The sequence below is a fragment of the Trichechus manatus genome, unplaced genomic scaffold (genome assembly GCF_000243295.1).
Source record: "Trichechus manatus latirostris isolate Lorelei unplaced genomic scaffold, TriManLat1.0 scaffold00048, whole genome shotgun sequence".
NCBI classification, from domain to species: Eukaryota; Metazoa; Chordata; class Mammalia; order Sirenia; family Trichechidae; genus Trichechus; species Trichechus manatus.
In genome coordinates this window covers 14,314,711-14,328,536 of record NW_004443984.1, presented here as the reverse complement: position 1 = coordinate 14,328,536, position 13,826 = coordinate 14,314,711, and the positions used below count along the sequence as shown (strand labels likewise).

Genomic DNA, 13,826 nt, shown 5'->3' with positions numbered 1-13,826 from the left:
ATATCCAAGACACACGGTATCTTTAAATGAAAAAAAAAAAGCAAGCTGTAATATAAATGCACAGTGTGCTTCCATTTTTGTATTAAAAAAAAGTATCTGACCAAAAGAAATATTAAGAGGAAAAGACACCTAACTGTTAAGAGTGTTACCCCAGCAGGGTGGGATTACGAACGACTTTTACTTTCATCAAGTCATTCAACAAATATTTATCAAGGGCCTACTATGTGCCACTACTGCAGAACACTGAAGATATAGCAGAGACCACTTTCGACTTTAGGGATTTCTGTAGTTTGGATTTTTATAATAAGCCCATGTACCTTTGGTAACCAGAAATATAATAAAGAATTGAATAATAAATAGGGTTGCTATGAGTTGGAATCGACTTGACAGCAGTGGGTTTATTATGTTAACAGTTCATCATCTAATCTAGAAACATGATCGAACACCCCAACTCCCCCTTCAACACCTTTAACTTCCTCCTCCTCTACTCTTTGGATCCTACCCATGACTCGATTCTTCCCTTTTGGTTTCCGGGTCACAGGTTGCAGCTGAGTGAAGCCTTAGACCCATCCCGATTTAGCCACCACAAATTCATGTGCTCGCCAGGTCCCATAACCCAAGCCAGTGTCACAGCCCATCTCGCCCCCTCTGCCATTTTGGCATCCTTATAATGCACCTCTTCCAATGCACACTTCACATTAGCTCATCTAGCCATTTACTCTCAAGCCTCCAATTTCTTTAAAAGAGAATGATACCTAGGTCTGAATTCCGGCTCTACCACATACCAGCTCCGTAGCTTAACCTTGCTGAGCTTTGCTTGCCTCATGTATAAATTGTAAATACATTCCTTGCTGGACTGTTTATAATGATTGAAGAATGACATATGTAAAACTTCTGGCATAGTATCTGACACATATCAGAAAAACCAAACCATTGCCATCAAGTCGATTCCAACTCACAGTGACCCTATAGGACAGAGTAGAACTGCCCCATAGGGTTTCCAAGCAGCAGCTGGTGGATTCAAACTGCCAGCCTTTTGGTTAGTAGCCATAGCTCTTGACCACTGCACCACCGGGGCTCCACCTGGCATATAACAGGTGCTTAATACTTGAGAGTTATTTTAATAGTATTATTCTCACTCCTTCTTGTTGGCAATTCTTAGAAAGTTGCATTGTCAGAGATCTAGGCCCCAGGCAGGGGTATGCTCAACTCCTTTCCTTTCTCTATACCCATCTTTTCCTCCTTACCGCCATCCCCCCAACCTATGTCCCCCTACCAAATGAAACTCATCCCCTGCCCCACCGCGTGTCTCCACTTCTCCCTCCCCCTCCACGTGTAAGTTTGTCATACTGTGGGGGTTAGCATGTTGTTGTGATGCTGGAAGCTATGCCACCAGTATTCAGATACCAGCAGGGTCACCCATGGCAGACAGGTTTCAGCTGAGCTTCCAGACTAAGACAGACTAAGAAGAAGGACCTGGCAGTCTGCTTCTGAAAAGAATTAGCTAGTGAAAACCTTATGAATAGCAGCAGAACATTGTCCCCAAAGGACAACTGCGGAAGAGGTGCCTCCTCAAAGTAGAGTTGACCTTAATGACATGGATGGAGTCAAGCTTTCAGGACCTCATTTCCTGATGTGGCACGACTCAAAATGAGAAGAAACAGCTGCAAACATCCATTAGTAATCAGAACCTGGAACATACAAAGTATTAATCTAGGAAAATTGGAAATCATCAAAAATGAAATAGAACATGTAAATATCGATATCCTAGGCATTAGTGAGCTGAAATGGACTGGTATTGGCCATTTTGAATCAGACAATCATATGGTCTGCTATGCTGGAATGACAAGTTGAAGAGGAATGGCGTTGCATTCATTGTTAAAAAGAACATTTCAAGATCTATCCTGAAGTACAATGCTGTCGGTGATAGGATAATATCCATACACCTACTAGGAAGACCAGTTAATACTACTATTATTCAAATTTACGCACCAACCACTAAGGCCAAAAATGAAGAAATTGAAGATTTTTACTAACTTCTGCAGTCTGAAACTGATTGAACATGCCATCAGCATGCATTGATAATTACTGGTGATTGGAATGCAAAAGTTGGAAACAAAGAAGAAGGATCAGTAGTTGGAAAATATGGCCTTGGTGATAGAAACAATGCTGGAGATCACATGACAGAATTTTGCAAGACCAATGACTTCTTCATTGCAAATACCTTTTTTCACCAACATAAATGGTGACTATACACATAGACCTCACCAGATGGAATACACAGGAATCAAATAGACTACATCTGTGGAAAGAGACAATGGAAAAGCTCAATATCATCCATTAGAACAAGGCCAGGGACTGACTTTGGATCAGACCATCAATTACTCATATTCAAGTTCAAGTTGAAACTGAAGAAAATTAGAACAAGTCCAAGAGAGCCAAAGTACGACCTTGAGTATATCCCACCTGAATTTTAGAGACCATCTCAAGAATAGATTTGATGCGTTGAACACTAATGACCAAAGACCACACGAGTTGTGGAATGACATCAAGGACATCACACATGAAGAAAGCAAGAGTTCATTAAAAAGACAAGAGAGAAAGAAACGACCTAAATGGATGTCAGAGGAGACTCTGAAACTTGCCCTTGAACATCGAGTAGCCAAAGTAAAAGGAAAAAATGATGAAGTAAAAGAGGTGAACAGAAGATTTCAGAGGGCAGCTCGAGAAGACAAAGTATTATGATGGCATGTGCAAAGAGCTGAAGATAGAAAACCAAAAGGGAAGAACATGCTCAGCATTTCCCGAGCTGAAAGAACTGAAGAAAAAATTCAAGCCTTGAGTTGCAATACTGAAGGATTCTACAGGGAAAATATTAAACGATGCAGGAAGCATCTAAAGAAGACGGAAGGAATACACAGAGTCACTATACCAAAAAGAATTGGTTGGCGTTCAACCATTTCAAGAGGTAGCATATGACCAGGAACTGATGGTACTGAAGGAAGAAGTCCAAGCTGCACTGAAGGCATTGGTGAAAAACAAGGCTCCAGGAATTGACAGAATATCAATTGAGATGTTTCAACAAATGGATGCAGCGCTGGAAGTACTCGCTCATCTATGCCAAGAATTGGAAGACAGCTACCTAATAAACTGACTGGAAGAGATCCATATTCATGCCTATTCCCAAGAAACATGATCCAACCGAATGTGGAAATTATCAAACAATATCATTAGCATCACATGCAAGTAAAATTTTGCTGCAGATCATTCGAAATTGGCTGCAGCAGTATATCGACAGGGAACTGCCAGAAATTCAAGCCAGATTCAGAAGAGGACATGAAACCAGGAAAATCATTGCTGATGTCAGATAGATCCTGGCTGAAAGTAGAGAATACCAGAAAGATGTTTACCTGTGTTTTATTGACCATGCAAAGGCATTCGACTGTGTAGATCATAACAAATTATGGATAACATTGGGAAGAATGGGAATTCCAGAGCACTTAACTGTGCTCATGAGGAACCTGTACATAGATCAGGAGGCAGTCATTCAAACAGAACAAGTGGATACTGCGTGGTTTAAAGTCAGGAAAGATCTGCATCAGGGTTGTATCCTTTCACCATACCTATTCAGTCTGTATGCTGAGCAAATAATCCAAGAAGCTGAACTATATGAAGAAGAATGGGACATCAGGATCAGAGGAAGACTTATTAACAACCTGTGATATGCAGATGACACAACCTTGCTTGCTGAAAGTGAAGAGGACTTGAAGCACTTACTGATGAAGATCAAAGACCACAGCCTTCAGTATAGATTACACCTCAACATAAAGAAAACAAAAATCTTCACAACTGGACCAATAAGCAACATCATGATAAACGGAGAAAAGATTGAAGTTGTTGTGGATTGAATTATGTCCCCCAAAAAATGTGTATATCAGTTTGGCTGGACCGTGATTCCTGGTATTGTGTGATTTTCCTATATGTTGTAAATCCTACTTGTATGATGTTAATGAGGGAGGATGGGTGGCAGTGGTGATAGTAAGGCAGGGCTGGATCTACAAGACTAGATTGTGTCCTGAGGCAATCTCTTGAGATATAAAAGAGAGAAGTCAGCAGAGAGACAGGGGGACCTCATACCATCAAGAAAGCAGTGCCACGAGCAGAGCGTGTCCTTTGGACCAGGGTTGCTGCACAGAGAAGCTCCTAGTCCAGGGGAACACCAAGGAGAAAAAGGCCGACAGAGAGAAGAAGCCTTCACCTGGAGCTGACGCCCTGAATTTGGACTTTTAGCCTACTTTAACTGTGAGGAGATAAACTTCTCTTCATTAAAACCATCCACTTGTGGTGTTTCTGTTATAGCAGCACTAGATGACTAAGACAGAAGTTGTCAAGGATTTCATCTTACTTGAATCCACAATCAACACCCATGGAAGCAGCAGTCAAGAAATCAAACGATGTATTGCATTAGGCAAATGTGCTGCAAAAGACCTCTTTGAAGTGTTGAAAAGCAAAGATGTCACCTTGAATACTAAGGTGCGCCTGACCCAAGCCATAGTATTTTCAATTACATCCTATGCATGCAAATCTGAACAATGAATAAGGAAGACTGAAGAAGAATTGACACCTCTGAATTGTGGTGTTGGCAAAGAATATTGAATATACCAAGGACTGCCAAAAGAACAAACAAATCTGTCTTGGAAGTACAATCAGAATGCTCCCTTAGAAGCAAGGATGGCGAGACTACGTCCTACATACTTCGGACATGTTGTCAGGAGGGATCAGTCCCTGGAGAAAGACATCATGCTTGGTAAAGTAGAGGGTCAGCAAAAAACAGGAAGACCTTCAACGAGATGGATTGACACAGTGGCTGCAACAGTGGGCTCAAGGAGAACAACGATTGGGAGCATGGTGCAGGATTCGGCAGTATTTCGTTCTGTAGTACATGGGGTTGCTATGAGTTGGAACCGACTCGATGGCACCTAACGACAACTTCTCTCTCCTTCGCAGGGACCTTATGCACAAGGTCCTGAATTGTGATCTTCTCTGGCATCTACAGCCTTCCTCTGCCTCTTAGCTCCCTCCTGCTCACAATCAAACATACACTTCGAGATGGCTCTACCATCTTGAAAATAATATTCTTCACTGGCACCCACTGCTTCTTTAGCCCCTTCACTATTACTCTTAATAGCCACAACAATGGACTCAAACATACCAACGATCATGAAGATAGAGCAGGACCAGGCAAAATTCGGTTCTGTTACACATAGGTTGCTATGAGTTGGAACCTACTTGATGACCACTAACAACAGCAACAACACTATTACTCTTACTCTTACCCCTGTCCCCATCTATAACCTTGAAGAAGTGGCAGTTTGAATCCACCAGCCCCTGTGCAGGAGAAAGATGTGGCACTCTGCTTCCGTAAAGATTAAACCTGTTGCCATCGAGTCAATTCTGACTCATAGCAACCCTATAGGACAGAGTAGAACTGCCCCATAGAATTTCCAAGGAGCCCTGGTGGCACAGTGGTTAAGAACTCGGCTGCTAACCAAAAGGTCGGCAGTTTGAATCCACCTGCCACTCCTTGAAAAACCTATGGGGCAGTTCTACTCTGTCCTATAGGGTCCTTATGAGTCAAAATCAACTGCACAGCAATGGTTTTTTTTCCCCAGCTTCAAGAGCTGCATTCCTTGGCTCGTGGCCTTCCACTGACTTCAAAGCCAGCAGCAGAGCATCTTCAAAGCTCTCTCTGCTTCCGTTACATGCCTTCTTCTCTGTCTGTAGTCAAATCTTCCTTTATCTTTCCCTCTACACAAAGACTTCTGTCATTACATTGGTCGCACCCAGATAATCTAGGATAATCTCCTCACCTCATGATTCTAAATCGTATCTGCAAAGTCCCTTTTGCCCTATAACATTCACGGGTTTCAGGAATCAGGCCCTGAATATCTCTGGGGGTCATTATTCAGCCTACCACGTCCCCCATGCAGAAACGCCCTCCCTTCCAACTCTGAATTCTGCCTGCCCAAAACACCCACATCCAGAGATGCCTCCACCAGGGCTGACGTAACAAAGTACCACAAAATGGCTTTCTAAGGACAGATGTTTATTGTCTCACAGTTCTGGAAGCTAGAATTCCAAATTCAGAGTGTCTTGATTCTTCCATGTCCTCTCTGAAGGCTCTAAAGGACAATCCTTTCTTGTCTCTCCCAGCTTCTGGTGAACCCCAAGCACTCCTTGGATTGCAGTGACAGCGTAACTCCATGTCACGTGGCCACCTTCTCTCAGTGTCTCTTCTCCTCCTTTATAGGACCCACCCTACTCCAGTATGACCTCATGTTACCTTAACTGTTGACATCTTCAAAGACCTGATTCTAAACAAGGTCACATTCCCAGGGACCAGGGCTTAGGACTTCAACATTTTTTTTTTTTTTGCTGGGGCGGGGGGGACACAATTCAATTCATAACGCCATCTTGGATCACTCCTGATGGATGGTCTCTCCCTCCTCTGAGACCCCCACACTCTCCCTCACTTGTTCAGCAGTCGCTTACGTGCTGCCTGGAGTCATTTCAGGTTTCTTGTCATGCGTTTGGAGTCCCTGCGTGGTGCGAACAGTTAAGGCACTCAGCTACTAACCGAAAGGTTGGTGGTTCGAGTCCACCCAGAGGTACCTTCCAAGAAAGGCTTGGCAATCTACTTCCAAAAAAATCACAGCTATTGAAAACCCTATGGAGCACAGTTCTACTCTGACACACATGGGGTCTCCATGAGTCGGAGTCAACTCAAGGTAACGGGTTTATTGTACATGTATACCCTGTGTCTCAGACTAAACTGTGAGTCCTAAAGATACAGGCCTCTTCATGTCTTCTCTCCACACTTAACACACTGCTTTGCACACAGCAGACGCCAAGTAAACAGATGTTCTGTTGATGGGTTTTTATTTTCCACCTCCAAAAAAGGAAACTTAGATGTGAGCCCAAGCATAGCTTATCAACCCTTTTAAAATTGGAAGGCAACTTGGTTTTCATGATGGGAATGCAGCATTGCCTTCGTCTATCAGTCTGCAAGTTTTGTTAAGACATCATTTGGAAAGCAAAGATTTGAATCAAATCAATACTTATCTTCTTGCTTCTCTTTTTAAGGGTTGCCTATGTATCTGAAATATCTTCTGGAACATTATCAGAAAGTTATGAGCCAGACCCAGGAACTTCAGGTAATCTTATAACTTCTGTTTTCCCCCCAAGTTCATTTAAGCTCTTCCTTCACATTTACATAGCACTGTGCTTGGCTGCTAACCAAAAGGTTGGAGTCCACCCAGAGGCACCTCGGAAGAAAGGCCTGGCAATCTACTTCTGAAAAATCAGCCATTGACAACCGTATGGACCATGGTTCTACTCTGACACATGTGGGGTTGCCATGAGTCGGAGTCAACTCAACAGCAAGTGGTAAAGTGGTGCATTTGAAACATGTTTTTTTCTCTATTAGCTCATCAGTCAACATCCTCCAACAGGATGCCTCCCTTTGCACATGAAGAAAATCAAACAGAGTGGCTGAGAATCTCCCAGAAGGGCAAGGGCAAGGGCAAGGGCAGTCTGCTTGCCCCTGTCTGGCCTCTTGGGATGATCTCACTGCTTGTTTTCCTCTTTCAAGATCCAGAAAGACTTAAATGCCATCAGATTTTGAAAATTGTGTTTATTAAATACTGTCAGGGCTTTGAACTGGTTCATTCCAATTCAAACCCCTGCTGAGAACGTACATTTCTACCCCCAGATGTACTGAATCAGAATCTACATTTTAACAAGATCCCCAGGTGATTCTTATGTATGATAAATTTTGAGAACCACTGCTCTACTACTGGTTCTCAGAACTGGTCCCTAACCTGCAGCATTAGCATCGCCTGGGAACTTGTTAGAAATGCAAATTCTCAACAGGAGTTTGAACTGGAACTAACCAGTTCAAAGCTCTGAAGGCTGTAGAAGTACAGTTATCTGCACCACAGGCAGCGGAATTACCAAAAGCTACATAGGGCATAGAGGCAAAATGATTCTTAAGGGCTGTATCACTCAAGTAGTTATTGCCATTAATAATTCTGTGTAATAATTACAGAACTTTAGTAGTGCATATTGCTCACATGTCTGGGGTCAGCAGCTAGGTGGCTCTGCCAATCTTAGATGGGCTTGCTCACATGTCTGAGTGTCAGCTGGACCTTGGGTGATCTAGGCTGGTCTCAGCTGAAGCAACTCTACTCTGCTCCATGTGTCTCCCATGCTCCAGCAGGCTAGCTTGGGCATGCTGTCATGGCGATGGCAGAGGTGTAAGACAGAGCAAGCCCAGTCATGTAGCTTTTTTCAACCCTCTGTTTGTGTTATGTCAACTAACATCCAACTGGCCAAAACAAGTGACATGGCTAAGTTCAGTGGCAAGGGGAGGGGTATGGGAAGATACTGCAAGTTACATAGCAAGAGGGAGGGTGAAGAATTGGGACCACCACTGCAATCAGTCACAGAGTAGTTAGTCCAGGGTCCCCAGACTTTTTCTGGAAAGGATCAGATAGTAAATATCTGAGACTTTGCAGGCCACATAGTCTGTCACAGCTAATCAACTCTGCTGTTGTAGAGCGAAAGCTATCATAGATACTATGTAAATAAATGGGCATGGTTGTATTCCAATAAAACTTTATTTACAAAAATTGGCCGTGGGCCAGATTTGGCCTGCGGACAGTGATTTTGCCAAGCCCTGACCCAGTGCATTCTCCTCATTTTATAGTTATGGACATTGAAATCCAGAGAGGCTAGGTGACTTTTTCAGTGTCACACAGATAGTTGGTGGAAGAGTCAAGGCAAAAGCCCAGGCCTTGTGACTGTTAGCTGACTGCTAGATAGTGAAGCATCTTGAAAGAACTAGAGCCGGGATTCTGCCTAGATCCAGAACGTGAGTTCTTAACCACTATATCCTACTGATTTCCCTGCCAGTAACTAGGCTGAGCATAATTTTTCTGTGTTTTTAAGAAAGCTTCTTGTAAACCTTTGTCCCCTCCCCCAAGGTAAACAACTTGTAAAGAAATATGGAAATGACTCTTTAGTTAGACCTGTCCCTCATCAGCTCCAGTTATCTCGTTTCAGATCAAGATGGACAGTCTCCAGGAAATGCAGCGGTCTTTGCTGCAGGAAAAGCTGCGGGAGCATCTGGCAGAAAAGGAGAAGCTGTCCGAGGAAAGGCTCGAGCAGGAGGAGAAACTGAAAGCCAGGATCAAGCAGCTAACGGAAGAGAAGGCGGTAACGTGGTCCCTGTCATTTTCTTTACTACTGGAAACTGATGGAATTACTTTTTCTATAAGAAATTAGGGGCATGTACTTAGATGGAAAAATCTCAGCAACTCCTTGTTTGGTGCTATGAAACTAAAGTAATTAAACAGGATGGATTTTTTTTTTTTTTTTAAGCAGAAAGGAATTATTACATATATATTAGGTCCATTTCAGAATCTATGGGAAGGCAGAAAATGAGTTTTGGATGCCACCCAGCCAGAACAAAGCTACCGGGAGAAAAGCCCAACCACACCACTGAAGTGTTCTAGCAAAACACCACTGCCACCCTCAACAGGATGGATGGTTTTTGAGGAGCTAACCTGAAGCCAGGATTCCTAAATTAAGAGCAAATCCAACATGAAGAGGCAGGAGTACTGAAACTTCTAAGGAGTGATAGAAAGAGTCCCTGGGTAGTGAAAATCGTTAAGCACTTGACTACTAGCTGTAAAGGTTGGCGATTTGAACCCATCTTGGAAGACAAGCCTGGTGATCGGCTTCTGAAATGTCACAGCCTTGAAAATTCTATGCAGCAGTTCTGCTCTGCACACAAGTCAGAACCGACTCGACAGCACCTGACAACAACAGCAACATTGAAATTTCTGTAAATGGTACCTTACTGGTTTATATATTGCAGTTGATTTTACACATCCGGGTCATTATTGCAGGTCCTGGTTTGTGACCGACTGTTTCTAAGGGTGTGTAAGACAGGTTTCATAGTACTTCCATCTTTTGCTTTCTCTTTATACACACCAGAGAAAACAAATGGCCAGAATTGCTGCTTACTTTTCTAGAAACCAGGCCAGTTAGAGGATGGATACCTTACAGCAGCACTTCTCAAACCTGAAGGTGCCCATGTATCATCTGAGGATCCTGGTAAAATGCAGATGCTGACTCAGTAGGTCTGGGGTGGGTCCAGAGATATTCTGCATTTCAAACAAGCTCCTAGCTGGTGCTGCTATTACAGTTCCAAAGACCACATTTTCAATGGTGAGGTCTTGTTAGTTGCCATCAAGTCAGCTCCAACTCACAGCAACCTTATGTATAAATAAAACGAAACTTCACCCAGTCTTAGAGGTAGGCTTTCCCAAAGTTGCCTGATAAAAACCACCTGGACACTTGTTAAAACCACAGATTCTTGGGCCCCACCCCTGACCCATTGAACCCAAGTCTCTAGCCAAGGTCAGGAATCTGCATTTAATAAGTCCAGTTCTCATGGTTGTCTTCAGTTTGCCCTTTTTAATGTTCAGGAACCTGCTATAAATTTAACTACCTTCATTGCCATCATCACAGCTTGGTGGTTCATGACTTTGACTGCACGTTTATCACGTAGGAGATTACAAAATACTGATGCCAACTCCACCCCCAGAGATTCTGGTCTCACAGATGTGAGGGTGCAGCCCGTGTACTGGGATTTGTAAAAGTTCTCAGTGATTCCAATATACCGCCAAGGATGTGAGCCACTGTTGTGGGTGGATGTGGAGGGTCATTTGCATGCAACCTCCATCAAGACAGCAGTGCCCGGATCCCCTGGACCCTCAACTCTTCCCCAGCACCTTCCTCTGCCCCTACAGAGGACTGGACCTGCCACTTACACTATCTTTCACTGGTTGCGACTCGGTCACTTCCAACTCAGGCAGTCCTTTACTGTCACATACAGTCACTCTCCAAGTGTCCCCTAATTTGTGTCCAGTGACCTCAAGAAATCTCTCTCCAACTTCTACTTCTACCTCTTCTACCTGCTTCTTTCTCTCCCTTTCTGCCTTTTCAAATAAAACATTAAAAAGGAAGAACCATGGGACAAAAATCATGCATGATCTGCACAACAGTGTTATTAATGACAGCTGTCCATCAGGGTGGGTACATTTTGAAGAGCAAATTAAATAAAGAAAAAGCCAGTGCCATTAAACAACGGGGCGGGGAACAGAAGGAACCTAGAAATGGTCACGAAACTCTCCACCTCCTCCCTCACTCTTCTCTGAGTAACTTCTCCCCTTCAGCATCAGCTTTCCAACTGTCTGATTTTACTTTTTAAGTTTGGCTTGAGTTTTCCATTGTTGGCATATGGTGTTTATAACATCATTCCTGACAGAGACTATGTTCCAATGCTGGCTTTTAAGTTGTTGTTAGCTGCCATGCAGTTGGCCCAGGACTCATAGCAACTCAATGGCAAGGCCACGCACAATGGAAGGAAATGTTGCGTCATTCCCATGATTGTGGACCAGGTGGTTGTGATCCATAGGATTTTCACTGGCTGATTTTCAGAAGATGACATGGAATGTGGAATATCATTGCTGATGTCAGATGGATCTTGGCTGAAAGCAGAGAATACCAGAAAGATGTTTACCTGTGTTTTATTGACTCTGCAAAGACATTCGACTGTGTGGATCATAACAAGTTATGGACAGCGTTGTGAAGGGTGAGAATTCCAGAACATTTAATTATGCTCATGCAGAACTGTACATAGACCAAGAGGCAGTCGTTTGAACAGAACAAGGGGATACTGCGTGGATTAAAGTCAGGAAAGGTGTGCATCAGGGTTGTATCCTTTCACCATACCTATTCTGTATGCAGAGCAAATAATCCGAAAAGCTGGACTATATGAAGAAGAACGGGGCATCAGGATTGGAGGAAGACTCATTAACAACCTGCCAATATGTAGATGACACAACCTTGCTTGCTGAAAGTGAAGAGGACTTGAAGCACTTACTGATGAAGATCACGGCCTTCAGTATGGATTACGCCCCAACATAAGGAAAACAAAAATCCTTACAACCGGACCCGTAAGCAACATCATGATAAATGGAGAAGAGATTGAAGTTGTCAAGGATTTCATTTTACTTGGATCCACAATCAACGCCCATGGAAGCAGCAGTCGAGAAATCAAACGATGTATTGCATTGGGCAAATCTGCTGCACAAGACCTCTTTAAAGTGTTAAAAAGATGTCATTTTGAGGACTAAGGTGCACCTGACCCAAGCCATGATATTTTCAATTGCCTCATAAGCATGTGAAAGCTGGACAATGAATAAAGAATGAAGAAGAATAGATGCATTCAAATTACGACATTGGCAAAGAATATTGACCGCCAAAAGAACAAACAAGGCTGTCTTGGAAGAAGTATAGCCAGAGTGCTCCTTGGAAACAAGGATCGTGAAACTTCATATCATGTACTTTGGACATGTTATCAGGAGTACCAGTCCCTGGAGAAGGACATCATGCTTGGTAGAGTAGAGGATCCACAAAAAAGAGGAAGACCCTCGACGAGATGGATTGACACAGTGGCTGCAACAATGGGCTCAAACATAGCAACAATTGTGAGGATGGCACAGGACCAGGCAGTGTTTCGTTCTGTTGTATGTGGGGTCACTATGAGTCAGAACCGACTCAACGGCAACTGATGACAATTTTCAGAAGTAGATTGCCAGACCTTTCTTCCTAGTACATCTTAGTTTGGAAGCTCTGCTGAAACCTGTTCAGCATCACAGCAACACATAAGCCTCTACTGACAGACAGGTGGTGGCTGTGCATGTGGTAAATCGCATGGGAATAGAACCCAGGTCTCCTGCATGGAAGGCGAAAATTCTACCACTGAACCACCACTGCCCCCTGGCTTTTCAAGGTCCTCTTTTAAACGCAACAAATCTCAGTTCATGCTACCCCTTATGTAAGGAAGCAACGTCAGGTATATACCCAGATAGAAGATGAGACTACTCTTGTTCATTTTTGCTCCTGTTGAGGGTCATCATTCCTTAGACACTTATGTTGATCAGCTTGCCCTTAGGGGCTCACCTGAGAGCACCTTCTCAGACTTTAGTGCCAGGTGCTCTGATTTTAAATGGATCTTCCTCATACCGTGTGACACCCCTCACCACACCCTTGTCGAAACTCATTAGTTAGGCTCCCTCTCATGAACTTGTTCGAGGACTTTGTTTCAGTGGTAAGAAATTCTAGTTTTCTTTATTAATCCAACATTCTTTTTTTTTTTAACATTTTTTTCCGATACAAAAATTCGTACATACATTGTTATGTGACTCTAATTGCTCTCCCCATACTGTGACAGCACACTCTTCCTTTCCACCCCCGATTCCCCATGTCCATTCAACCAGCTCCTAACCCTCTCTGCCTTCCCGTCTCACCTCTGGACAGAAGCTGCCTGTTTAGTTTCTTGTATCTATTTGAGCTAAGAGGCACACTCCTCACGAGTATCACTTTATGTCCCACAGTCCAGTCCAACCCGTCTGAAGAGGTGGCCTCGGAAATTGTATTAGTTCTGGGCTGATAGAGAATCCAGGGGCCATGCTTTCCTGGGTTCCTCCAGTCTCAGTCAGACCATTAAGTCTGGTCTTCTTACTAGATTTGAGTTCTGCACCCCACCTTTCTCCTGCTCCATCCGCGACTCTCTGTTGTGTTCCCTGTCAGGGCAGTCATTGGTGGTAGCCAGGCACCATCTAGTTCTTCTGGTCTCGGGCTGATGAAGTCTCTGGTTTATGTGGCCCTTTCTGTCTCTTGGGCTAATACTT

At 43.5% G+C, this 13,826-nt stretch overlaps 1 protein-coding gene across 1 annotated transcript in view; it reads left to right on the top strand.

The window, feature by feature from the left end:
- FHAD1 (forkhead associated phosphopeptide binding domain 1) overlaps positions 1–13,826 on the top strand; it is a 201,272-nt gene that overhangs the window by 131,506 nt on the left and 55,940 nt on the right. The window contains exon 15 of the mRNA XM_023732166.1: positions 9,124–9,281. Within this exon, the coding sequence (XP_023587934.1) occupies positions 9,124–9,281 (158 nt within the window). The remainder of the gene's footprint in view (positions 1–9,123; positions 9,282–13,826) is intronic.